We start from the raw sequence: 26,832 nt of genomic DNA, 5'->3' as shown, positions 1-26,832 counted from the left end.
AACTGCCTGAATTAGTCCCTATAGTTTTCTTCTTCTTTTTCGGAAGTAGCTGAAGGAGAGTGATTGCCCCAAGGTCACCAAACTGGCTTCATGCTTAAAACGGGACTAACATTCATGGCCTCCTGATTTCTAACCTGATGCCTTAATCCACACAACTGAACTAACTCTCAACAAGCTACCAAAATGTGTAAAACTTATATTTATCCAAAGGACATAAATCCTGAATATTTCAATCCTAGATTAGTAACGTTCTCCACCTTTGGTATGGACCCAAACAAATCTTGGGTCCAAGTGATATTTTGAGTTGTCCTTTGGTTCAGATTTCTGGGTAAGCCCTTTAATGTCTGACTAAATTTGTGACTCCTAGTTAACAATTTCACACAACTGAAAGAGGTGTATGGAGAGCGGAAGAGGTATATTGGGTTTCTATTTGAGTTTGAGTTTGAGTTTTATTTTATTTATATTTCTGGGGGTATTGTTGACAAGAGGAACTGCTGTGATTATTGTTTAATGTTGTATGGCCCCGGTTATGCACAGTATATATGTGACTGTATGAAAATGAACAATGAAAAATAAAAACATTTTATACTCTTAAAAAAATAGTAAAGAAAATAAAAATAAAAAAAACAAAAATAAGATAAACAATTTCACACAACTGTTGCCTTTAAGAGTTTGCCTAAAAAATCAATCCTGACAGGTCTACAATTGCACATTTTCTATGAGAAGTGAGAGGGGGGAATTAACAAAGAAAAACTGAATTTTTCATCAAGTTTATGATAATTTTCAGTCCCAACTCTTCATCTCGTTCACCGAGGGAGGCACAGAGAAAAAGTACAGTAGAGAAGGGATCAAAACAACTATATCTGATAAATGTGCTATAATTCAGTTTCATAATTAATTCAAAACCATAACAAGTAATTCAAACCCATAATTATAAAAAAAAGAGAAAAGAGAAAGTTGGATCTTATTTTGCAGTTTATCATTCCAGACATTTACAAATAAAAAAAAATTGTGTTCTATAAATTTATCATTGCTTAAGTTATGTAAGCAGAATTGTAAGGATTCTAGCTTAATCAGAAACAAGTGAGTTGCACAACTTCTCAATCATTCTCTGTGCTTTGCTTTTCTCTTTCCAAACAGAATTAGATAAACATATCTTTCCTCCCATGGCTTGTTTACCATGATATCTGAACCCAGATCCAACTGTCCAAAGTTGTGACAAAAGATCCAACTAGAATCTCTCATCTCTACTCTTGTATATATTAGTGTATTGTATAGAGCAGAGTTGGTATTCAGCAGGTTCTGATCATTTCTGGAGAATCGATAGTGGAAATTTTGAGTAGTTCGGAGAACCAGTAAATACCATCTGTGACTGGCCCCACCCACATCTATCCTCTGCCTCCCGAGCCCCAGCTGATCGGAAGGGAATGTGGATTTTGCAGTAATCTTCCCCTGGAGTGGGGAGGGAAGGGAATTTTACAGTAGTGTCCTTCCCCTGCCACGCCCACCAAGCCATGCCCACAGAACCTGTAGTAAAGAAATTGAATCCCCCTACTGGTATAGATGTATCTTTGGGTTAAAAAAAGGCATGTTATTGTGCCATTCATCTGTAGATATGGAAGTGACTCTGCAGTCCCAGGTTGGAAGCTAGTGCATACTAATATTGGACCACATGGAAATAACTCCTTGCCAACTTAGGACAGAAGAATACTGTGAGAACTTAAACAATGTTAAATCAGAGTAGTGTCTTATCCCAAAATGCTAATCTGTTGAGCAAATATCTTAAGTCCAGATACAATTGACTGAATGAAGCTTCTCAGCTCTCCTAAACAAACCTCATGTTTAATTCATTCAAATGTTCAGATTGATATTAAAAGGTCATTTCGAATCAAGGACCCAGCTTTGCTAAGGAAACCACAAGTGTCACAAGCAGACTTCAAGGAAGGAAATGGACTTTTCCTCTAGTGTTTTCCAAGCTAGAACAAATCCATAAAAAAGAAATGAATTAAATGCACTTGCCTACATTCTTATACTGTACAAACAAAGCTGAAATGTAAACCGATGACCTTGGAGATTTCCACGCAGAAGGCAGAAAAGAGGAAGGAATGAGAAGCTAAAATAAGCAGATGGGCTGATGAGGTGGAAATAATAACCATTGAAACAAATATGATAAAGATACTGAAACATTCAGTTGGAGACAAAATTTATTAGAACAACAATACCCAACTATTAAGATAAACCAAACAACCATTTAGTATTCAAAATGAGATCACATAGTACATTAAACCGTAAAACACAAATTAACAAAACGTATCTGCTGCATTTACCTAGCATGTTATTCCTTAATAAATATACTTTGTTATTCCAAAGGTGTTTTTTCAAAAGGCACCTTGAAGGTTTTTCCTTGAAGATGTTTCACTTCTCATCCAAAAAGCTTCTTCAGTACTTTATTATATTTTAAAGTAATGAAATGACCTGATCCATACAATATCCTTATGCTTGCGTTCCACAACAGCCTGAAGTACAAATACCACATTAAAGTACTACATTTAGCCCAATTGTGTGTTCAATCATCCCAGTTCCAGTGTGTTAATGGCAATGATAAACATTTATTTAACTTCAAATTAAATTAAATTTAAAGTTTTAAATCCATCTGTTCCAAACTAACACCTGCATAGGAAAAAATAAAATTGATTGAATTTCTGTGTACGCATATTTGTCACTTCATAAGCATATTATAACTATAGGAAACCCCACCAGTTTAAGGTGGAGTTTGAATGTGATTACTGCAACCATAGAAAAGATCATCTGTTCTTTGTCTGGATTCCCTTGACGATCACCATGCCCAGCCTGACCTTCCCCGCATGCTCTCAGAAAGAGAAATAGACAGATGCAGTGGGAAGGAATCATAAATAAATAAAAACAAAAAATGAACAAACACTGAAGCTGAGTGACGTTACAGTGACGAATGCAGCAAAGAGAACGCCAGTACTTTGTGTAGTATCTTTTGTGTGAGCAGAATGTTCCCCAAGACAGCACAAGCCAATCAAGATAATTGCTTAGTGTTGGCTGCAAAGTTGTAATCAGGATTGTAAGACAAGATGCTACAAAGACTTTCACAAAACCAATTACCAAGGTGGTGCTTCTTCTAGCCATGAATCTTGACCTAGCTCTACTTCCTTTAACTTACCAAGCACTGAATTACTTCACACCATGAGGTTTGCAGTAGGGTGACCATTTTTTCATGCTAGGTATTACATATATTGAGTAATACAATATATATTAATCTTTGGTAAATATACGGCAAAAACATATATCTGATGGAATCATTCAAATTCCAGATGGAGGATGTTCTGTTCCGAATCCATGGCATTATTCTTTATGTCACTTCATCCCTTTAATCCAGAGGTGTCCAAACTTGGGAACTTTAAGACTTGTGGACTCCAACTCCCAGAATTCCCCAGCTGGGGAATTCTGGGAGTTGGAGTCCACAAGTCTTAAAGTTCCCAAGTTTGGACACCCCTGCTTTAATCAAACTTCCCATGCCTAGCACTTAGAAACGCTATTCATGTGAATAGCTGCAACAATGCTCTTCACAGCTGCTGAAATCCTGAAATCCCCTGGCAACTAGCCAAGCTTGCATTCAGAGAACTCCCAGAATTCTCTGCAGGGACCATCCAATCTGCAGTACCAGAGATATTATAATGAAACAGCTGGAAGAAGTGAGAGGGAAGAAGCTTTACCAGGCTTGGAAAATGCAACCCAGATGGTGACATCAAGTGACATTGCAACAATCCCAACCGCATTGCTGACAGTACAGGGTTGCCCTCATGAGAAGTGGACAGAAAGTAAATTAATGGAGGAAATAGGTTAATAGTATAAAACCTAGCAATAGAAATAGATTACAATGCAGGAAAGAATTGGAGCAGTACGTAATAAGACTATAGAAAATAATAAAGGAATATAATAAGAAGCTACAACAAACATCTGACAGAAGATAAAGTCCTGAGAAAGTCTTGGGATAAAAAGTAGAAACTTGGAGATAAGAACTCATGTTCACATTTTGTTTAGAGTACCACTGTATATTTCCATATAGAATAGAATAGAATTCTTTATTGGCCAAGTGTGATTGGACACACAAGGAATTTGTCTTTGGTGCATATGCTCTCAATGTACATAGGAGAATAAAATACATTCATCAAGAATAAAAAGATACCATACTTAGTGATAGTCAAGGTTATTAATAAGCTATCAAATCATACTAGGAAACAAATAAAAACAATATAAATTGAAATATACAATCAACATTGTCATAAGTCATAAGTGGGGAGAGATAGATACTAGGAAGGAAGAGAAGAATAATAGTAATACATTCTTAGTAAATTATTAACAGTGTTGTGGGAATTAGATGTTAAGTAGAGTGATGGCATTCGGTGGTGAAACTGTCCTTGTGTCTAGTTGTTCTGGTGTGTAGTGCCCTATAGCATCGTTTTGAGGGTAGAAGTTGAAACAATTTATGTTGAGGATGTGAGAGGTCTGTAGTATCCTTAATTTAGTAAAATATAGTACCCTTAATTTAATTTTAAAAATCCTTTGAGGAAATTACTGGCTCTCTTCTTTGAGTTTTTCATCATCCCTGGACCTATGACACTTATCCTGGACATTAAGAAAATGTTGAAAGATTGGGATTTTTGTCTGAAAATGAGATCTCAGATCCCACTCTTTAGAATATAATATCATTTGTCTCTCATCTCTCAACTAGTTTCACCTAGGCAAATGCTAGATTTTGTTGTGGGAGACTATAAAGATGTTTAATCTGCAAGTAATCCCAGTTTCCAAGCATGCCAGTATTAATGGCTCCATATGGGTATCGCACATTACTGGATTGTAAACTGTCCTCATCTGATTTATCTCCTCAATGCTGTCTCCTTTTTCTATGTGAAAATATGGCTAGGAATCAGCGTGGCAGAAGGTAGATTTTTCATTCAAAACACAGAGGATAGAAACACTGGGAGTAACTTTATATTACTCCCAAAGTGAGGCACAGGATGGAGATTTATCTCCTTCCTAAAGATTCCTGAGTAGTCACAGTAATTGGCTGCTTGTGATGTGCTATCAGCAGGTCATCATGGAAACAGAGGGGGCATGTCTTGCCCGAGACATGCAGCTTTCTTCATGTATAATCAGTACAATTAAACTTGTTTTTGTTTATAGGCACAAGTTGCTGACAATAAAATATTAGGCTGGGTCACAGAACAGGCAGTGCACTTCAGGCTTCCTTCAGTTTAAGAGGTAAAGTGTGTGTGTGTGTGCCGTTTCTCTCTTTGTTTTGGAAAACTGGTGCTAGTTGCAATAGTTTAAACGGTTCCATTCGCTCAAAAACATTGCAGGGTAGGGTGCAAAAGTGCTGGAAGAAATATTAAGCATTCATTGTGGTGCTTCTTCTTGTGTTAATATTACAAAAACAAATAAGAAGGATACCTTGCCACCATGCAAGTATGGAGGAATGGGAATCCATGAGCTGACCCTGTCCTAAGCGGTTCCACCACAAAACCATGTTTGACTAAACCGCGTTCGACTAAACTGCGTAGCTGACGTCATCAACAGGGCGACAACAGCGCGGAGACAGAAGCACGCTGTAAACCCTAAACCTAAAATTAACCCCTAAACCTAACCCCCCTAAACCTAATCCTAAACCTAACCCTAAACCTAACCCTAAACCTAACCCTTAACCTAATCCTAAACCTAATCCTAACCCTTAACCTAAACCTAACCCTAACCCTTAACCTAACCCTAAACCTAACCCTAACCCTTAACCTAACCCTAAAGCTAACCCAAAAGCTAACCCTAAACCTAACCCTTACCTTAAGTTGAATCAGCTTGCTTTCAAAGCGCTATTTAAAGCACCCTTCTTTCTCCGCGCTGGCTGTTGTCGCCCTGTTGATGACGTCAGCGACGCGGTTTAATCGGGTGCGGCTTAGTCGAGCGCGGTTTTGACGGGTCACGGTCCTAAGCATTCTCATGCCTTTCGCCCAATTCTTCCAATTCATCAGTCTTGAATGGGCAGATCTGCGAAATCCTTTTTTATATGTATTCAAAACAAAAGTAGAACCTGCACGTAACCACCAACCTTGTTTTATCAGAATAATCCCCATGATTTCAATCAAATTTCTTTTGAAATCTATTGCAGATGTCTCACTGAGCATTGATAATCTAGAGAAGTATAGAGCTAGCATGCATAAGGATGTTATGCGCAGAATCAGAAGTTCCTCCATTCTACTTTGTTCTTATTACTACAAAACCTGAAGAAGGTTAGAATAACTAAGACTACAATCCATTATAGTTATTAAGTGTATTTATTAATCAAAATTCTTCAGTTAAGTCTTCAAAAATGGGTGCATCTACATGGCAAAGTAAAATGTTGCAAAGTACACGTATTATAGCATAGTCATTTTTTTTTCTTTTGGTAGAGGGGGGAAAAAGGTTATGTGTGCAGCTGCCTCAAGTGTTGAAAGGGGCATTTCCTCTAACCAGTCTTGTAACACAGCCAAGGGACACTAACTCAGGAAGGAAGCCAGAACATTGTAGATAGAAGCTGAAACTGACTCGTTTATCACTCTGAAGATTGCAGTTCGCACTCTTTTTCTGCTCTACTTTTAAGGGATCAACAGAGAAATACTTAGGAACCAAACATTGAACTATAAGTCCACTATAAAATGCGTGCTAGCAAAAGAACATAGGAGGTTAGAATTCTTCAATTGTCTTGAGGGAGAAAAATAACCATTAGCCTCCTTACACTAGAGTGAATTCTATGTAAATAGTTGGATTTTTCTTTCACAATATTAGTCACTGTGGAAGTTTGATATGAATTATCTTTGCGGATGGATTATATTTTAATATTCAGAACTGAGGACGTACAGGATGACTTTTCCTTCTGAGGTAAAAATAAAGGGTTTGGATTTTGTGTGAAAACATAGGAACCAGTTTTCCCTCTCAGGATATTTGAACCATATTACCATATCAATTACATGTAATTTAGATCAAGATTGTCCCTGCTGTGGTCACAATTTTGGAAAACAGACATTTCGAGGTTGATTAAAAACATTTTAATAGATTTCTCACTCTGATTCTGGAATAGTTATTGCCCTATTTGGCCAGGGTGAACAAGGATTTCTCCAGTTCTTAAAATTAATCAAATATCTGTGAAAAGCTTCATACATTTTAGTACGTCGTAATATAGACCAGTTTTCCTAATTTGTAATCTCATTGTGCTAGATTTACAATTTCCGTTATTCTTAGTAAGCTTGTGCGTTCTGGTAATTAGGTTTGTGAAGAAAAAGATGAACTGGTTGATAGAGATAAAGTAAGAAGCAAAGGAGATATTTTCTCCTTTTGTTAAATAGAGCCTTCTTCACCTAATGTCTTATATGATAGAAACTCAATGTGTTTCTCACTCACTCCCCTTCCACTATTAACAACCAATGATGTAAAATAAAAGCAGAAAGCCATTGAAAATGATAAAGTCATCGACAGAATTGGAAGAAGCTCGCCCTTGAATAGAACTCTGCATTAACTCAGAAGAATCCAAGCTTTTTACACAGTGCCTCCCTTCCCAAGAAGCAGGTCTAAAACAGAAAACAAAACACAAGAGAATAGAACAAAACAGAATTCACCTGATTTTAAAAAAAATAAAGATACATTTAAGCTTAGGAACTCTGAATGCCCTGAAGCTGCAGCTTGAGGTTCAACTTTCCGCACTATTCATGCTCCATCACACAGACCCCATCATATTCCAGGATGAAAAAAGGAAGAGACTCAGTAGCAACAGTTCCAGTTTGACTACAAGTCAATAGGGAAATAGCTAAATCTGTATAAGTAAATAGAACATAGAATAAACAATGAAACAAGTAAATGGATGCAAAACCCATACACTGTTGAAACTCTACTCTCTGTTTATACCCTTCAGCTAGCCCAAATACTTCATTATGCCTGAAGAACCTCAAATCCACTAAATTAAAGAATGTGTAAAAAAAAAATCTGGGATCCATTATTCCTGTGGAATTAAAATTTCCGTACTGTTCAGACCAGGTTTTTCACAAATGTTATGATAACCGCGGCATCCCTGCAGTCATGCAATCATATTTTCTGATGCCCCTTCTCACAAGTAAAATCAATGGTGAAATTTCTCCTGCTCCCAGTTTATTATATTTTTGAATATAGGTACTGTAGGACCAGCCCAGGCTGCGCCTGAGTGTAAGGTCAAATGCATTATCAGTCAGCAGTCCCTACACCTCTAAAAGAGACTTAAGTCCAGGCCAGGGGTGGAATTCAGCCTAGGTAAGAAGTTGGATGTGAGGTAAGTGCAGTGCTTGCACAGAGGTTTTGGGAGGGTGAAAAGCAGGCCTACCAGAAGTCCTGAAACAGGCCTGTTTCCAGCCTCCGGAGGCTTGGGTAGGCCATTTTCACCCTCCCGAAGGCTTGAGGAAAGCCCCCAGAGCCTGGGGATGGCAAAAAATGGGCCTACTAGAAGTACTGGAAGTCCGAAATCAAGCCTGTTTCCGGCCTCCGGAGCCCAGGGGAGGCCGTTTTTGCCCTCCTTGAAGCACAAGGAAAGCCTTCAGAGCCTGAGGAGGGTGAAAATGCCCCTCCCTACTGTGGTGCAGGAAGCCAACTAGGCCATGCCCCCATGGCCATGCCCACCCACCAACCGGGCAGAGAACCGTCTGCTAAAAATTTTCAATCCCACCCCTGATCCAGGTCTCCTTGAAGTCCATTGGCTCTTATCTGACGCCAATTTTCCTTGGCCATGAATAGGTCAGATTTAGGTTGTATAAGCTGTGTAGAATAAACTCACAATAGTCTATCCTAGTTCTGGTTTCTTGTGCCTGACAGATACCTCAAATCTGCTAACTAACTTAAATGATGTGTTAAAAATCCATTACTCCTTGGAATTAATATTCCCACAATATTCAGAGCCATTTTATCCCCAAATCTCTGGTGTTTGCAGCATCCCCATGGTCATGGTCTGCCTAATTTTGCCACGTGGAAACAGAGGGAGGATGTAATGGTCAAACATCAAATATCATCAGGAAGTGGCAAGGTGGAGCAAGAATTGGATGGGGAAATGTAATGTTCATTCCGTTTACATCAGATTCTACTACCTTGTCTCAAAGGATGACGGAACAGGTCATAAATTGTCTGGAAATCTTTAAAAATACAGAGCTGTTGCGTGTATTATTTTGTGGGGGAAGGATTTGTTCCTCTATATTAAGTTCTTAAGTTACAAGAAGCAAGCAGCACTCATCTGAAAATGTAAAGAAAAGAAACGAAAGTTCCTTTTAAAGGAAACTGGTGATATTTGTAAGCAATTCTAGATTGGCTGACGGCAGTTTAAACAGGCGATTGCTGAGTCTGATCCTGAAGCAGTTATTGTTTTACAAAAGCTTGATCAACAAACACCTCTTCATACGTCAAAACCTTCGTGCACTTTCAGAATAATGTAGTAAGATTCATAGGCAGTTTTTAGATACAGGAGTACTTAATAAAGCTCTATAACAGTGTTTCTCAACCTTGGCCACTTGAAGATGTCTGGACTTCAACTCCCAGAATTCCCCAGCCAGCATTCGCTGGCTGGGGAATTCTGGGAGTTGAAGTCCAGACATCTTCAAGTAGCCAAGGTTGAGAAACACTGCTCTATAAGATTGTTCTTCTAGTTCAGCAAGACCTTCTTATAAATGAACATATTATGTGAAAGTATTGATGTCTTCAATTTTGTAAAATAGGAGCTGCTTGTCAACTAATAGGTGCCTGATTAATATATGACAAGAAGTAAAGTGGGAAGCATACAGTGAAATGTCATCACGTTACCTATCAGTTGGCCAGGGACGTGCAGTAAGGGGAGGCAGGGGAGGCAGAGCCTCACCACTGTCATCATGAAAAGAAAAGAAATGTAAAAGGAAAAAGGCGAGAGCTGAGGTCAGGCTGAGCTAGTTGCTGCCAGAGTCACCGTGGATGACTCTGCTTAGTGCTTAACTGTTTAAAAAAGCCTCTAAAAAAGTGCCCTCTACAGGAGGAGGCAGGAGAACGACGTGCCTCATGTAGTCTGATTTTGGGCGTTTTATGATAATTCCACAAGTCCACAAGACTAAAAAAATTTGAAATCCACCACTGTGTCAGTGCCTCACCAGCCATAAACCTCACCGCACGTCACTGCAGTTGGCTATCTCTGGGCAGAGGCATGGTGCCTTTTTGAAAGAGTTTAAAGCCAGTTTCAGAAACAGCCCAACTGACAGATATGGAGAAGGGCACTGAACAAAACAAGAGAAATGATTAGTAATAAGCAAACAGCATTCCCTAGTAGTCAGGGGTGGGTTTCAGGCGGTTCGCGGCGGTCCCCGCAAACCGGTTGGTCGGCAAACCCGGAAGTAAGTAACTTCCGGGAACGCCGAAGGATCCACGCACCCGCCCATGTTTCTTACCCGGTTTTGACGAGTTCTGCGCTTCCACACATGCGCAGAACGCATACAGCATCTGTGCAATCCTACAGGAGTAGCTGGAGCATCGCACAGGCGCTAGTACGCATGCGTGCACTGCGCGTGTGCACGAGGATGCCGCCGGCCCCGTTCCAACCAAACCGGTTGGAACGGAGCGAGAAACCCACCCCTGCTAGTAGTGCTCCAAGGGATAGACAATTCTGGCCCCAAGTTACCTAGGATTCCATTTCTGAGCTTATGGCTGGTAAAATGTGGACCTCCATGGAGGAGAGGCAGACTAGTGCAAACTTGTACAATTATGACTTGACAGTTATCATCCTGGTGCTTAGCGCTTCCCAAACAACAATAGAGGAGTCAAAAATAATATTGCCCTCTCCACAAAGACAATGTACTGTAAGTAACTATGGAGCTTATTTTTATAAACCCTTGGGAACTGCAATTGAATGGAAGTGATCCTGGGACCACTATCTGGTCAAAATGTACATTGCAGTATCTTGAGCAACCTAAAGAAATAATTAAAAGTAGTAACAAGTACTAAATAGATGTTCACCAGGCACCTGCTTAGTACATGAGAACCATCATGGAAGACATTAGTCAGGTGCCATATGGAAAGAAACTGTTCTGACCTAGGCTTCCCAAGAGCATGAAGCAAACTCCTTGTCCAGACAAAAAACCCTTTTAGTAATTGACTGTGAATTCTGCTCATTCACACCCAACAAAGTCTTTCAAGGGAGGATGTACAGTCACAGACCTTATCTGGCTTGGAAAGATGCCAGGCCGATATCTGCAAAACTTGGCAAGGAGTCTCGCAGAGTCACAAACCAATTTAGTGAATGAATTGTCTCCTTCAAACTCCACTCCCCTTTTGCTCCTCTTTTATTTCCTCTGGGAGGGGCCATTCATCGTCCACCTTACTTCCAAGTCAACCCCTGTTTTTTAGCTGTTCCCTTCATCTGGCACCTCCGCGCATGCACACACTGGGAACAGGCTCCAGCTGTTCGGCTGCCTCACTGATGTCTGACTCTGAAGGCAGCTGATCACTGGCATACGGCTCTGGCCCCCTTTCTGCCTCCGACACAGAGCCCTCATCAGAGCCTTCCCCAGACTCCAGGACCGGCCCATGTTCCTCCCCAACCTCCTCACTGTCTGAATCTGCTGCCAGCTCTGGGAGCCACTGGCGGGCCACAACAGAAACCTCTGCAGCAGCCAGATATCCAGAGTACCCCGCAATCCAAGTCAAAATGGCCATGGAGGACCGTGCCAGTGACCAGACAGGAGGGGCTATGCTTGTGACAACTTGACATCATACAAGTAATTTCTATTCTCCCACAGGCAGCAGTTTCCTGTAACTCCCCCTACAGCAACTGGCCTAGCACAATTGAGATCAAAATTTGCAGAATTCCTTGTCAGCAAAAGTCACCTGCACAGGTATCAAACCTAAAACACATAAAAATTGCAGGTTCAGATAGGGAGGAACGCACATTCAAGAGAGAAGGCCAATTATATCAAAAGTGCTGGTGTACCCTGTCCTAATAGGAAAGCTCCAAAGTTTATTACACATTGAATCCTCGGTGTACATGAAAACTAAAGAAATTGCGTTCCCCTAACCTCTACATATGCATTACTCATTGTGGATGCTGGCACGTTAATGTAACCTTGTGTATTAAAAATGGTTTGAAATCATACTAGAAACCAATTGCTATACTGTATACATGGAAGGATACTGCCTCTTAGTGGTCAGCGAGCAGAACAGAATTTACAGCAGGAGAGATATTCTATTATATTACATTAGTCTTAAAAAAAGTGCTGCCACCTTCTTTCTGATTTATAGTGCAACCTAACACTCTGGTGAGAAAATCTAAGCATCTGAGATAAACGCCTGAGTGCCTGAATATCTAAATAATATCCTTGCTTCAGGTTAAGCCTCAAGCTTGCTTCCCGCGAATAGCAGCTGAAGTAGTAAAACCATCCCCAGATAATTCTGTTTCACAGAAAGTTAAGATGGTCCTTTTCTCTCTGAAATCTCATTTTAGACAAGTGTTTTTAAACATGGTGAGGGGTGGATCAAAGAGTAATGCCATGCCTAGATTATTTTAAATTATAGATTTAATGATTCTGGCTAAGAAACTATCCCTCGTGGGGATACATATTTCATTGTTTTCAGACTGTTATTGTTTGAATTGTTTCATTTTCTTGTTAGCAGGATCTCTGCCCTGAAATTTCTGAAGCTAATCCTGTCCAGAGAAGAAACATATTTATTTATTTGCAGGGGTTTCAAACTGACAGCTCGTGCACAGGCCACGTCCACTCCAGCTAGAGGTGGTATTCTGTCGGTTCAGACCAGTTTGCCCGAACCAGTAGTGGGAATCACCCTCCCCCTGCCCCAGCTCTATGCGGGCCCTTTTTTTAAGCCAAAGCACATGTATGGAAGGCTAAGCCCTTGTACAGATGGGGGCGCTCACATTTGCGAACCAGTAGGGAAGATAAGTGAATACCACCCCTGACCCCAGCTCAGTGGTGGGATTCAAATAATTTAACAACCGGTTCTCTGCCCTAATGACCAACTGGGTAGGCGGGGCTCAGTGTTCATGTGACTGGGTGGGTGTGGTCAACTCAACATCTCTCACGGGTGCTTTGCCTTAGCTGTTACAATGTAATAAGGGTTTACACTGGAGAGGCAGTTTCTGCAAGCAGGGCAATAAAGATTAGGCTAGAAAGAACACCAGAATGTTTCCTTCCTGCCTTCCTTACAGGATTAGCCCTGTAAAATGGGAAAAAAACAAAATGGGATTTCTTCCAACAACCGGTTCTCTGAACTGCTTAGAAAGTTAACAACCGGTTCTCCCGAGTAGGTGCGGACTGGCTGAATCCCACCACTGCCCCAGCTCCAAGAAGGGGAGAACATCGCAAAACGTCATGTGATGGCAACGAGACACTGGGAGTTTGACACCCGTGATTTATGGAAAAGAAGAGCAATAAGAGACAAAAGTCTTATGCACAAAGCTCTCAAAGACTCGAGGAAAGCTGAAGTGACTAAGTAACCTTAGGACTGCCTCAACATTTTCTTTCATCCTGTCTTTTCAACAATTCATTGCAAATTAAATACACAATGTAAACATTAGTTGGGTATAAATTAATTACTTAAAACATAACTCAGCTCTCCAAAGCCTGAAATTGAACCGGAGGGTAAATGTTATATTTTTTTAATGTTGAAGAATGGTTACTAGACAATGGAAAATATCCAACAAACATACTGTGACCTGCTTTAATATTATATATAAACAGTACATATAGAATAATCCTGCAGCCTAAATATTGGCACTTTCTACAAATGAAATGAAAGGTCACAAACAGACTACTCTGAAATGTGTTGTCTTTTGTTGGCTAAAAGGGCAAAATTACCATTTTTCATTTCTAGAAGTAATATCACAGATATGATCATTTTTCTGTCAGTTTAAATTGGAAGAAAATAGACCTATATCAGCTCCAGGCTTTTTTGGCTAACTGATTCTGGGACAATTATGTATATATTTTTTTAAAATTATCTTTTCATTTCTTAGGTCTTTTTATTGGTGCAATTATATAAATAATGTGACTATAACATTATTCCAGCTCTGTTTACAAAATAGATATGCCAACGTTTCTTATATGGGGAAGAAAGCTTGTTTTTCTTTTAAAAAATGTGTTCGAGGAGTTGACCTCGTTATCTATGCCATATTTGGCTTCATCTCAACTGGAGCTTTCAAGAATTGTTACATTCATTGTTATACTGCTTCAGGATGACTACCATATCCAAATTTAAAGTTTACATATAATCTCTAGCTGACCTCATGCTATTAATTATATTCTAGGCCTTGCAAAGCCTTTGAAAGAAAGATTTCACAATCCCAGGAGGAACACATATAAAACATATTGTTTTGAATAGTTAAAGCAACTGCATCATTCACAAAATTTAAAAGACTATAATGCAATCTGCTCCTGGCTGGGGATAGCATATCAAATCTTCTGTATCAATATTCCTGACCATGTGCTAGCCCAAACAAGAATGGCTTCACTTCAATTTCCCCCCATTTTCTTCACTTTTCTCTAGGCTTGGCTTATGCTTCTACAACTTATCTTGCTTGGGCCACACTGAGTGAAGATAAATTTTCTTGGGCTGCATGTGTGTGTGTTTATGTGTGTGTTGTTGTAGATTTTCACAGGTATAGGTATGCAGGTCTTGGCATATTCAGGTCTTTTCCCATGTAAGATTGACAGTATCTTGGCGACGTTTCGATGAGGTCACACTCATCATCTTCAGGCTGCTGTCTTTGGCTTTGTGCTTGTGCGAGCAAAGCGTGATAGGAGCTGCCGTTTTTCTATAAATATAGGTGGGTGGGTGTGGAATGTTGGCTTTGTTGCTTGAAACGGATTGGTTGGCTGTGTTGTCACATCTTGATTGGTTGATGGAATTGATGTTTGATGAGGGTGATTGGTGATGGTGTCCTGTGTTGTTCTGGCTCCTGTGTCGGTTTTTGTGGCTGCGACTCATTTATTGACTAGGGCTAGTTTCCAGATGTCTGGTAGGCAGGAGGTATCATCACATTTATTCATGTTGTGGGGGTGTTTCTCTATTTCGATAGCTTCCATAATTATTCTCTTGTTGAAGTGTTCGGTTTTGGAGATTAATTTGGTTCCTTTAAAATCAATTTCATGTCCTGTAGCTTTAAGGTGCTAGAAAAGGGAGGAAGTTTTTTCTTCTTTTCTGACTGTGTTCTTGTGTTCTGCGATATGTGCATTTATTTCATTAGTTTGTCCAATGTATGTGGCAGAGCAGATTTTGCATGGTATTTCATAGATTCCTTGGTTTTCTAGCTGGATCTTGTCTTTGGGGTTTCTTAAGATGTTGGCTATTTTTTGGTCAGTGTTGAAGGCTGTCTTGATATTGTGTCTATGAAGAATTTTGCTGATTTTATCTGTGGTGCCTTTGATGTAAGGGAGGAGGGCGATGCCATTGTCCAGTTCTATGTCTCGATTCTTGGGGGTGTCTCCCTTTGGATTAGGTTGGTAATTGTTTTTCTTTGGAATCCATTGGAGATTAATACGTTTGTGAGAGTGTGTAATTCAGTTTTCAGGTGGTCTTTGTCGGCTAGGCATTTGGTTCTGAAGATAAGGGTCTTTGCTACAGAGTTGATCTGTGCAGGGTGATGATGGGATTGTGCGTTTAAGTAGTGGTTGGTGTGTTGTTTTTTTCTGGTAGATGGTGTCTCCTAGGGAGCCATTGGGTTTTTTGTAGATTAGGACGTCCAGAAAAGGAAGTTGGTTGTTTGCTTCTATTTCCTTAGTGAATTGGATTTTGGGGTGTAGGCTGTTGAGATGTGTGAGGAAGTTGTCCAGTTTTTCTTTCCCATGTGGCCAAATCACGAAAGTGTCATCAACATATCTAAGCCAGAGTTTGGATTTGTGTTCAGATTTATCAAAGGCGTTAGTTTCAAAATGTTCCATGTATACGTTTGCAATAACGGGTGAGAGAGGTGATCCCATGGGTGCTCCTTCTACCTGTTTGTATCTTTGTCCATTATGGATGAAGTATGTGTTGGTTAGGCATCTTGCCAAATTCCTCACCAAGCAACTTCAACCCTACACAGAATCCATCACCTCACACGTACAAAACTCACTCCACTTCATAGAAACAATAAAGAAACAAAACCTACAACCCAGCAACCTACTCGTGAGCTTCGATGTCATAACCCTCTTCACCCAAGTGTCTATAAAAGAAGCCTTGACAGCTATCCAGAACAAACACAACCCCCCTAAACACATCCTGGACCTGACCAACCACTGCCTAACCAACACATACTTCATCCATAATGGACAAAGATACAAACAGATAGAAGGGGCACCCATGGGATCACCCCTCTCACCATCATCGAGATAAAGGTTCTTTCCCTTTATAAACAGATCTGTTCTCGACCCCTTCTCCTAAAACTAAACTGAAATGGAATAATTTAAAACTGAGCAAACTGTTCTCAAAGACAACAGTTCCAAAGCTTAGTAATGCTAGGATCATTCTTTTTTTTTTCATTTTTTCTTTTTCTTTATGGCTGCTTTAACTTGCTTTTCCCTCCACTCCTCTTTTTGTTTTAAAAGCATAGCAATTAAAATATAAAGCGGGCAAGAGAGGATGGGAGGATGATTCCTGCCATGGTTGCTGTGTTGAACTACCTCTCCCTATCTCTCCTTTTTATTCTCTTTCTTTTTTTTCTCTTCTTGTAAGCAGATTAGAAGTCAGACAGGAAAAAGTTTTCTTTAATATAGGGTGATATGATTAAAAGCTAGAGCAAGAGATAGAAAGAAAGGGAATATTACATTTTTAGTTGATAAAATGGAAATAATAATGAGAAATAGGCGGAATAATTGAATAATGATAGATTGCAACCTAATATACATGTGTATTGTAATGGGATTTTCATAAGTTGATTGAATGTAATAATAATTCTCAATTTGATTAGTTTTGTTTGTGTTGGAATGTATGGTGTTTAGATGCCACCCTGTTCACGCATTGATTTGATATTTTTATTGTTAAAAAAATTAAAACTTAAATAAAAAGAGAACAAACCTCTTCTTTCCACACCCTTTCCCCTGCTTTAGCATAATTCTCAAACTTCTCCTCCTCCTTTGCCTAAAGACCCCCTTCCTCAAGCCAGCCCTGCTCCCGTTCTTGATGATTACAGCCAAATACTCAAAAGCCTCAGACACTCAACCCCATTTAAAATGGCAAAGTCTTTCACTTCAACCAAGCCTATTTTTTTTTCCTGTACACTTGAGAAGTGGAACTACCGGACAGAGGCAGCTGCAGCTCCTCTGAATGCCACAGTGGAGCAATCGTATCAGGCAAATAAATTCTTCTGCTTAGTATGATCATTGCCACAAAGTTAATTTGTAAAAGTATTGTACCAGGCAGTCTAAGAGAGATTCAAAAGCATAAGAGACAAGAGAAAAACCATTGCATTTTGAAATTTCATTTGTGGATAGATCTGAAGATTGCAGACAATGGATTTTCAAAACTATTGAGAGTGATTGGAGCCTGGAAATGCACTGCTATAACTTGTCAAACATCTGATCTTTATGGGGCCTCCCTTTCCCACAATGGCAACTATGAGGAATGAGGAGGCCTCAAATGTGGAAGTACTTGTTCATGGATGTTGTGTTTTCTTGGGAGGAATTATAGCTGAGGGTTTTTAAGAAGGTTCAATAATCATTTTGACGATGTTCATAGAAAAGTAGCAATAGCAATAGCAATAGCAATAGCAGTAGACTTATATATCGCTTCATAGGCCTTTCAGGCCTCTCTAAGCGGTTTACAGAGAGTCAGCATATTGCCCCCAACAATCTGGGTCCTCATTTTACCCACCTCGGAAGGATGGAAGGCTGAGTCAACCCTGAGCCGGTGAGATTTGAACCGCTGACCTGCTGATCTAGCAGTAGCCTGGAGTGCTGCATTTAACCACTGCGCCACCTTGGCTCATAAGTAGCTTATGTGTTATTTGTGTTGGAATGATCACAACACCTTTATTAGGAAAATTTCAGAGCAAATTAAACACTGTAGGTTGTAGATTAAAATATTGGTAATTACTATTAAATATTGTTTTTAAATTGCTTTGTTAAAGCTAAAACTTTATCCCAGCAATTGTCAAATTCCTATTAAAATGAATGTGGTCACTCCCATTCTACATTTGGCAAACTGAGGCAGAAAGATAACTTGTTGAAATCAGGGAGTCCATGTACATCTCTCCATCCATTCAGTTGTATTAATTGGAAGAGTACAGATAATGTGTACTGCTATTGTGCAGATTAATTCCAGAACTCTGATTTGCAAAACATTTTTGACCCACAGAAAAGCAAGAATCATGGTTTTTTTTCTTGGCAGTGGCCCTGCTGAGTTAATATTCAACATGAAGGATATAGGTAAAAAGAATTCTAATATTCCTTTCTTGAGTATTGGTAACTTCAAATGACTTCCCTGTTTTGGCAAAGGGTCTTTTGAAAGGTTTTATTTATGACAACCCTCAATTTCTGGTATTAATTGCTTCATTCTTTGATACATTTATTTATAACCAGTGATGTTTATATAAGAGGTTTGCTTTGGTTACATATTTCATTAAAATTACTCAGTTTTCAGTTCTTGTTTAGAATTTAGCTTATCCAGTCCCAGAGGCCTAAATGTGCTATGCAGATATGACTAATGTATGCATTCCTGTAACTTCAAGATATTTAATACTTTAATATTTAAGAATGACAAATGATGCACATCGGAGAGAAAATAATTCCTTCTGAGCATGACAAACCCCTATATCAGGGGTCGGTTGCTTACGGTTTTGTTACCAGTTTGCAACCTGCGTGCACGTGCGCTGTTCTATGTAAATTGTTCTTCGCGCATTGGCAGAACACTTTACAATGAACTGTGCACGCGCAGTCACTAAAAACTAAATTGGCGGCAGCCCAGCAGCATCCTGGGAACCAGTTCGGGGTGTGTGGCAGGCCTGGGTTGCTGCCGGTTCTGCGGCCTAGGCCTGAATTCCACTACCAGTTCGGCCGAACTGGGCCGAACCGGGAGCAACCCACCTCTGCCCTATATTTTCATTTGATCTTAAGCCCTGTCCCAAGAGGGGGGAAAAAGAGGGGGCATAAAACTGTTCTATAAAATATCTCAAGCCATCTGATAAATTGAAAGCAAAGGGTTAAATAGACTTTTTAATTGTAAGATAATTTGTGCCTTTTAAAACCAAACACTGAATTCCTTACACCATAAAACTATTTTACAGCCTTGTATATTTTAGCAATTCAATAAACCTTTTACAGATAATCCAGAAAGTCCAGTTGATGTCACACTTTGGTCATTTGTACTGAGTAGTTTTCCAGGGAACCTTTTACTACTATGCTACCTAAAATCTTGGGAGACACCAGAGACTAAGAATCCAGAGTATGCGAAGAAAGAACTTTTCATTCTCTTCACTTTTCTTCTAGGGATGTTTCAGGTATGAAGCATATCGGGTAAAAGTGTGACTTTAAATTCCATTGCTGCTCACTTACAATACAATACAATAGCAGAGTTGGAAGTGACCTTGGAGGTCTTCTAGTCCAACCCCCTGCCTAGGCAGGAAACCCTATACCATTTCAGACAGATGGCTATCCAACATCTTCTTAAAGACTTCCAGTGTTGGAGCATTCACAACTTCTGGAGGCAAGTTGTTCCACTGATTAATTGTTCTAACTGTCAGGAAATTTCTCCACACTTCTAAGTTGCTTCTCTCCTTAATTAGTTTCCACCCATTGCTTCTTGTCCTGCCCTCAGGTGCTTTGGAGAATAGTTTGACTCCCTCTTCTTTGTGGCAACCCCTGAGATATTGGAACACTGCTATCCTGTCTCCCCTAGTCCCTCTTTTCATTAAACTAGACATAACCAGTTTCTGCAACCATTCTTCATATGTTTTAGCCTCCAGTCCCCTAATCATCTTTGTTGCTCTTCTCTGCACTCTTTCTAGAGTCTCCACATCTTTTCTACATCGTGGTGACCAAAACTGAATGCAGTATTCCAAGTGTGGCCATACCAAGGCATTATAAAGTGGTATTAACACTTCACGTGATCTTGATTCTATCCCTCTGTTTATGCAGCCTAGAACTGTGATGGCTTTTTTGGCAGCTGCTGCATACGGCTGGCTCATATTTAAATGGTTGTCCACTAGGAAACCCAAGATCCCTCTCACATACTTACAGTATGTAGGTAATTTAAAAGAAGGACAGGTGTCATCTACCAATAGCATAAGTGTGGGAGGAGCCAGTGACAAGCAGTGCTGAAAAGCTACTAAAATACTAGGGCCGGGATTGCTTCAGAGCAGGGCAGAACACAAGAGCTTCTTAAAGCAGCTATGCCACAAACTCCCCAGATAAGACATAGCTACTTAAAATGTTGCAGTAAATTTGAGCTTCCATCCATCCTGAAACACTTTTGAGGAACCAAATTTAAAGTACTGCACAAGAAACGTCAGATATTCATTTATTTTGGCAAAATGAGTCTCGCCATTTAGGCTGATCCTGCTATCCTCCGTAAGCTGGTTTACAATGAAAAGCAGGTTGCTACCTTAAGTGCTAGTGTCAAGTTAAACAACCATGGTTCATCTGGAAATTTCTCTATTTCAGAGGAAGTACCCTTACAATCCAAGTGACCATGTTTAGCAATGGTGGAATTCAAGATGGGTGACCAGGAAATAAATTCCACTGAACCTAGAGAAATTGCTTCTCATAGAAAACATGTTTACATTTTTGATTTTTAAGAGTATGATTTTACAATCCATATTAAAGGAAGCAGCTGAGGGATCAGTTATGGGAGGAACTTTCTCTTCTTCATACAAAGAATATGGAAGCTTTCTTACGAAAACCATGTATACTTAATGCATACAGTTTCTGAAAAACAGGATAACACAAATAACGTATTGCAAGCACAAGAAAGGAGTAATATACACTTACTATATGCTAACTGTTTATCCATCCAGAATTTTTAATCTGATTACCACGTTACTTAGGAACATTAATGAACACAAGAGAAAAAAAATGTACAATTTTTTCTTAAGAACAATGGAAGCCATTTCCATATGAGTAGTATATGTTATACCCAAGTACTTGGATTCTTATTTTGTATGGCTCTTCCACAGAAAAAGTTTTTTAATTGTTATGTACAACACTAAATTCTTATCATATATATTTTCAGTGCCGTTATGAGTTAGTTTTTTTTTAAAAAAAAGCTAATTAGGTTTACCTGTATGGACAAATATTTGTGGCAGTTGTTATAAGTGACTACTAATTATTACAGTTTTTTAATGTACTTAACCTGCATATTTAGGATAGTAAAACACTCGAATTCACAGCCACTTTAGAGGAAGGACATATTTTTGTGGGCATTTGCCCTTCAAGTTGAATATGTAGGACAGCGAAAATGACATAAAAGGTTCCAGCAATATACTTTTATGGAGAATATGTTATTGGTATTTAAAAAAATTACTCAGCCCACCCCAAAGTTATATATTATGAGTTACACAAAATCTAAAATGTAGGGACTTTTCACAGTACATTACACTAAATGAACAGATAGTAGATTAAAAGATGTGAATTCTGAACTTCCGCTTAAAAATTTAAAGTTTCTGACATCATCTTCCACCATTCCATTAGCTCTTCCTTTTCCTCTTCTTTTCTTTCAGACAGTGACTCCAAGTCAAAATCCACCTAGAAAGAGGAAACAAACATGAATTCTAATATGAATCTAATTCATATCTAACATGAATTCTTAATTTATAAGTGAAAAAATTGTATTTATTAGCTAAAATTATACACACACACACTAGATTTACCATATCTTTTGAAGTATTAAAATGCACCGGAATATAAGACACGCCAAGATTTTGAAGAGGCAAATTAAAAAAAAAGTTTTTGCACTCTGCAGACTTCCCAAAAATGGCCCATTTTTCATGAAAATGGGCCCATTTTTTTCCCCAAAAGGGGCATGAATAGCCTTTAGGAGCTTGTAGAGGGGTCCTGGGGGCGGGGGGCAAAATTGAGCAAAAAAGGCCCATTTTTTCATTCATTTCTGTCCTCCCCAGCCCCCAGGAGCACTCTGGAAGCCTCCTAAAGGCTACGCACGGCCATTTTGGTGAAGGGGGCAGGGTTTCAGAAAGCAAAATATGATGCATTCCTTGTATAAGACGCATCCAGATTTTGGAGTATAAGATGCACCCTTTTCCCTCAAAAAAGAGGCTGAAAATCTGGGTGTGTCTTGTACACTGAATACAGATTTTTTTTGCCTCCTGAAACCCCATACATTTCACCAAAATGGCCATGCATAGCCTTAAGGAGGCTTTCAGGGTGCTCCTGGGGGCTGGGTTTTTGCTCAATTTTGCCTCCCCCCCACCAGTCCCCAGGAGCACTCTGAAAGCCTCCTAAAAGCTATGCATGCCATTTTTTTAAAAGGGGGCCTGTTTTCATGAAAAATGGGCCATTTTTGAGAGGTCTGCAGAGTGCATCCAGTTTTGGTCACCAAAGTACAAAAAAGATGTTGACACCCTAGAAAGAGTGCAATAATGAGGAAAGAGGAAAGATGATAAGGGGCTTGGAGGCTAAACCACATAATGAACAATTGAAGGAACTATGTATGTCTAGTCTACTGAAGTGAAAGTCTACAGGTGATATGATAGCAGTCTTCTAGTACTTGAGAAGCTATCATAGAGAAGAAATCAAGCACATGAAGGGGACAAGCATATGAAGAAGTAATGGGTGGAAGATAATTAAAAGGAGAGCCAATCTAAGAACTAAGGAGAAATTTCCTGATGGGGGAATAATTAATCAGTGGAACAGCTTGCCTACAGAAGTTGTGGTTGCTCCATCACTGGAGGTTTTCAAAAAGAGATTGGACAGCCATTTGTCTGGAATGACATAGGGTCTTCTGCTTGAGTAGGGCATTGGACTAGAAGATCTCCAAAGTCTCTTCCAACGCTATTATTTTATGTTTTAGTAATTGGTGGGCTCCTTCCAGAGGTGGGTTCCTACCAGTTTGCACCTATTCGGTAGAACCGGTTCGTCAAATCTACCGAACCGGTTAGAAGAGGTTCCACCAGTGGACACGGAAAGCAGGCCACATCTACAGAAGAGGTTCCAAACTTTTTTGAAACCCACCACTGGTCCTTGGATATGATTATTCTACACTATCATGCTCATATTTATAAAACTCAGTGCCTCTGTGAAAGGTAAGGATGACTACTGCGCTTGTGGTGCAATCAGAACATTGCGTGTGTTGAAGTTGTTTTAACGCAAACCAAAGATGCCTTTTAAAAAACAAGTTTACATCATATTCTTATGCATGCCAGTGCTGTGTGCGAGGTAATTTAAGGTGGTTCTGACAAGTGTCGTCGGCATCTTCATATCCGGTCACATGGGCGGCAAGCCACTCCCATCCGGTCACATGGGCAGCAAGCCACTCCCACAAAGGAGGCCACACCCACAGAGTAGATTCAAACAATTTTTGAAACCCACCACTGATCTAGTTTTAGGAATCGTGTGAAGAACAAATCGTATTTATCACATTCATGCCTGTGCAGAAATATTTAAAATTCAAATGGGTTCACAAATTTTTAAGCACCACTGTATCTGGCCTAGATTTGAAGGACTGAATTAGTTTTATATTGCTGTCTGTGGATATTATATGGATCTTTCTTTGTCTCTCTTTTGATTAGAATTTTTCTTCTTTTGTCATCTGCTTACCGTAATCATTGTAATATAAAAGCAAGTTTTCTTTTATTCACTGTAAAACCACTACTCATTCTTTCCTATGCTGTATTATATTTGTTTGCTTGCCTTTCTCTCTATTCCTTTCTGACAGTTTTTTTTATCTTCCACATAAGAAATACTGAAAATGGTTCAGAGAGTTCCAATGGGACTTGATGTACGAAACATAAAAAACCCATTAAGATAGGAATGGGTGTTATAAGTGAAATGCAAAAATGGTACCACTTACCCTAATAGCAGGACTGAAGGGAACAGCCACTTTTTTAGTGATTGCTAGATAGCCAGGTGCTGAAGCTGTCACTTTATAATTTCCAGGTACCAACAGCCTCCAGTAATCACCATCCTTTGCTAAGGAAAGAAGAAAGATGCTGCTATTTTTTGAAAACTTTTAGGAACATGCTTAAGTGGCACTGAAATATGTTTTCTAATTAGGATCTCAGGATGCAACTGGGGCTAGGTGCAAAAAGAGTGATTTTGGAAAGGGGAAGAAAAAACCCAGTATATTTTTGTTCTTCCCATCTTAAAGCATGAAAACATAAAATCTTCCATTATTTTCAGACATTCGCGAGCATTAGTAATTTTGCTCATGTGTGTCTTAATATAATGCAAGGATTTATATTTCTTTTTTTCTGTAAATCGGACACCTGGATTAAGAATCAGGTGATAACAGAAAGGACTGCAATTTTGCAAATGTCAATTTTAATATAGAAGATCTGATTGACTGAGAGGAAGCAACTTTATCCCAATTTATCCAGTTCTGAAATAAAATGTAAAAACCTTTTTTCAGTTTCTTTTATATAGGAATTCAGCACAGTTTTCTCCACCCATTGGCCAACATTTGAAAGGTATCATCTATTTTCATAAGAGGCCACTAATCGTGAACATTTTGTCCATTACAAGTAGTTTTATTAAATTGTGGTCTTCCAGTTATAGTTAAATGAAGGCATATAGATTTGAATTTCTGAACTGAGATTCAGATTTCATCCTGAATGAAAGAAGAAAATGGGCTCATTCTAGATAAATCTAACAATGCTATTTTCTAGATCCAATGTTAATTTTAAACACACACACACACGTTGTTAATGGAAACACTGCTTTCCTTTTTGGTGATGCCTATCCATATGAAAAAGAATGTTTTGGCCATTAGAAGTTTTCCTCAGTTGCAAGAAAGGCTAAGATTGTTCTTGCAATTATTCTTCTACTGATATATTCTTTGCTTTCCAAAATCATATGTACAGATGGCATCCTATCCCCTCACCTGAAAATATAAAAGGATATTGCTATATTCATCCATGTATCAGCATTCATCAAAAGTCTCAATGTGGTACATATGAATAACTTACCTGATGTAATATCATGGTTTATCCCCTCTACAGAAACTGTGGCATTATCAATGGGATTACCCTGAAGATTTCTAACAAATCCTTTTATTCCTCGATGTATCTTAAAAATAAAGCACAAAAAGTCTTGATATTTCTCTAAATAATATATTTACAAGAGAAAAGAGAAGAAAGAACTTAGAACGATTCACCACTATTCGCTTCCTGTTAAAGTTAGTAGATTCACTCTCAGAGAAAATGTCTGTACTGGATAATCTTATTTCAGATCACTGTCAGTATGAACAGTGGTGGGTTCCTACCAGTCTGGACTGGTTTGGCTGAACTGGTAGTGGTTTGGGGGTCTGGGTCGCTGGAACCGGCAGCCTGCCATGCCCCCAAGCCAATTATCCGGGTGGCACCATGGGCATCGCCATCTTGTATTTTGCGAACCAGCAGTAGCGCCTGCCAGAACCCACCTCTGGTATGAACATGTAATGTTTAGAGCAGGTGTCTCCAACCTTGGCAACTTTTAGCCCAATTCAAAGCTGGCTGGTTGGGAATTCTAGAAGTTGAAGTCCGCCAGGCTTAAAGTTGCCAAGGTTGGAGACTTTAGTGGATCGAGGAAGAGACGAGATGAGAACCAGGACTGCAGAACAAAAGGTTTATTGCAAAGAAACTATTTACAGGCAATTCAGCACCATCCCTGCTTGACAGCTATTTAAACGAGCTGTCAGAGCAGGGATAACCAATAGGCGCCCATCAGCTGTCTGGCAACTGATGACGCTGTGCCTTAACCAATCAGGGCGCCTCTAGCAGCTAGCAACAAGCCAGGCTACGCCCTGATTGGCTGGGGCGCAACATCGCCTGTTGCTAGCTACCTGGTCGTATGTCGAGGACTTTCCGAGTCCTCAACAGAGACCCCTGGTTTAGAGCCTGTTGCTGATAGATTAAATATAGAGCCTCTTCAAGCAATATTTTGAAAATTGCTAAATACTTATTTGACTTTAAAAATCTCTAATTACTGTTTCCAGGAAGAAGGCAGTGGGAAACCACTTCTGAAAACTTTGCTAGGAAAACTTCAAAGACTGTTTCAGGAATCAACAGTGATGTGAAGGCACAGCTCCTCCTCCATGCTTCACATTTTAATCAAGCTGATGAACTGGTTACCAGATTCAGAACAAACCACAAAATTAAGGTAACCTTAGCTTGTGATTTTTAAAACATGGCCAAGTTTGAAAGGGAGTTGATAAAACAGGAAACGAAAGAGAGACTTCCTCCTTTAACTGCATTTTGTGCAAAGGGGATGTGTGCAGACACAGAAAAGTATTTCCCAGTTTAGAAACTAAAATATAACTGTGTAAATATGGCCATCAACATAAATACGCCCATTCTTTGGTTTAGTGGTTGGGGTGAGTTTTTAATCCGTGGCTTCATATGTGAACGTTTGGACTCAACCGCTGAATGCCTGATTTTCTTATTCACAGAATTGAGAATTAGGTTCTCAAAGGATCACTCTAATCTCATTTCAGAAGTCAATATATTTGCTTAGTTATGATAAGGCTGTTGTCCCAATTAGTGTAATTATATAATTTTTAACACTTGTAGAAAGACAAAAAGGTGTTATTTTTAGATAATATTTGATAAAGCAGCTATGTTGATTTTCTTTTCTGAAGTTCTGCATCTCTATATGTGTTTGTGTTTTTGTGTTT

At 39.4% G+C, this 26,832-nt stretch overlaps 1 protein-coding gene across 1 annotated transcript in view; it reads right to left on the bottom strand.

Moving 5' to 3' along the window:
* Window positions 1-21,593: 21,593 nt before the first annotated feature.
* The window catches only part of CPE (carboxypeptidase E), a 51,879-nt gene continuing 46,640 nt past the window's right edge, over window positions 21,594-26,832 (bottom strand). The window contains exons 7-9 of the mRNA XM_032223540.1: window positions 25,148-25,247; window positions 24,034-24,152; window positions 21,594-21,752 (exon numbers count right to left, since the gene is read on the bottom strand). Coding sequence (XP_032079431.1) covers window positions 21,654-21,752; window positions 24,034-24,152; window positions 25,148-25,247 — 318 coding nt within the window. The 3' untranslated portion in view covers window positions 21,594-21,653. The remainder of the gene's footprint in view (window positions 21,753-24,033; window positions 24,153-25,147; window positions 25,248-26,832) is intronic.

This window comes from Thamnophis elegans, chromosome 9 (assembly GCF_009769535.1).
Source record: "Thamnophis elegans isolate rThaEle1 chromosome 9, rThaEle1.pri, whole genome shotgun sequence".
NCBI classification, from domain to species: Eukaryota; Metazoa; Chordata; class Lepidosauria; order Squamata; family Colubridae; genus Thamnophis; species Thamnophis elegans.
This window is presented reverse-complemented; position numbering and strand designations above follow the sequence as displayed.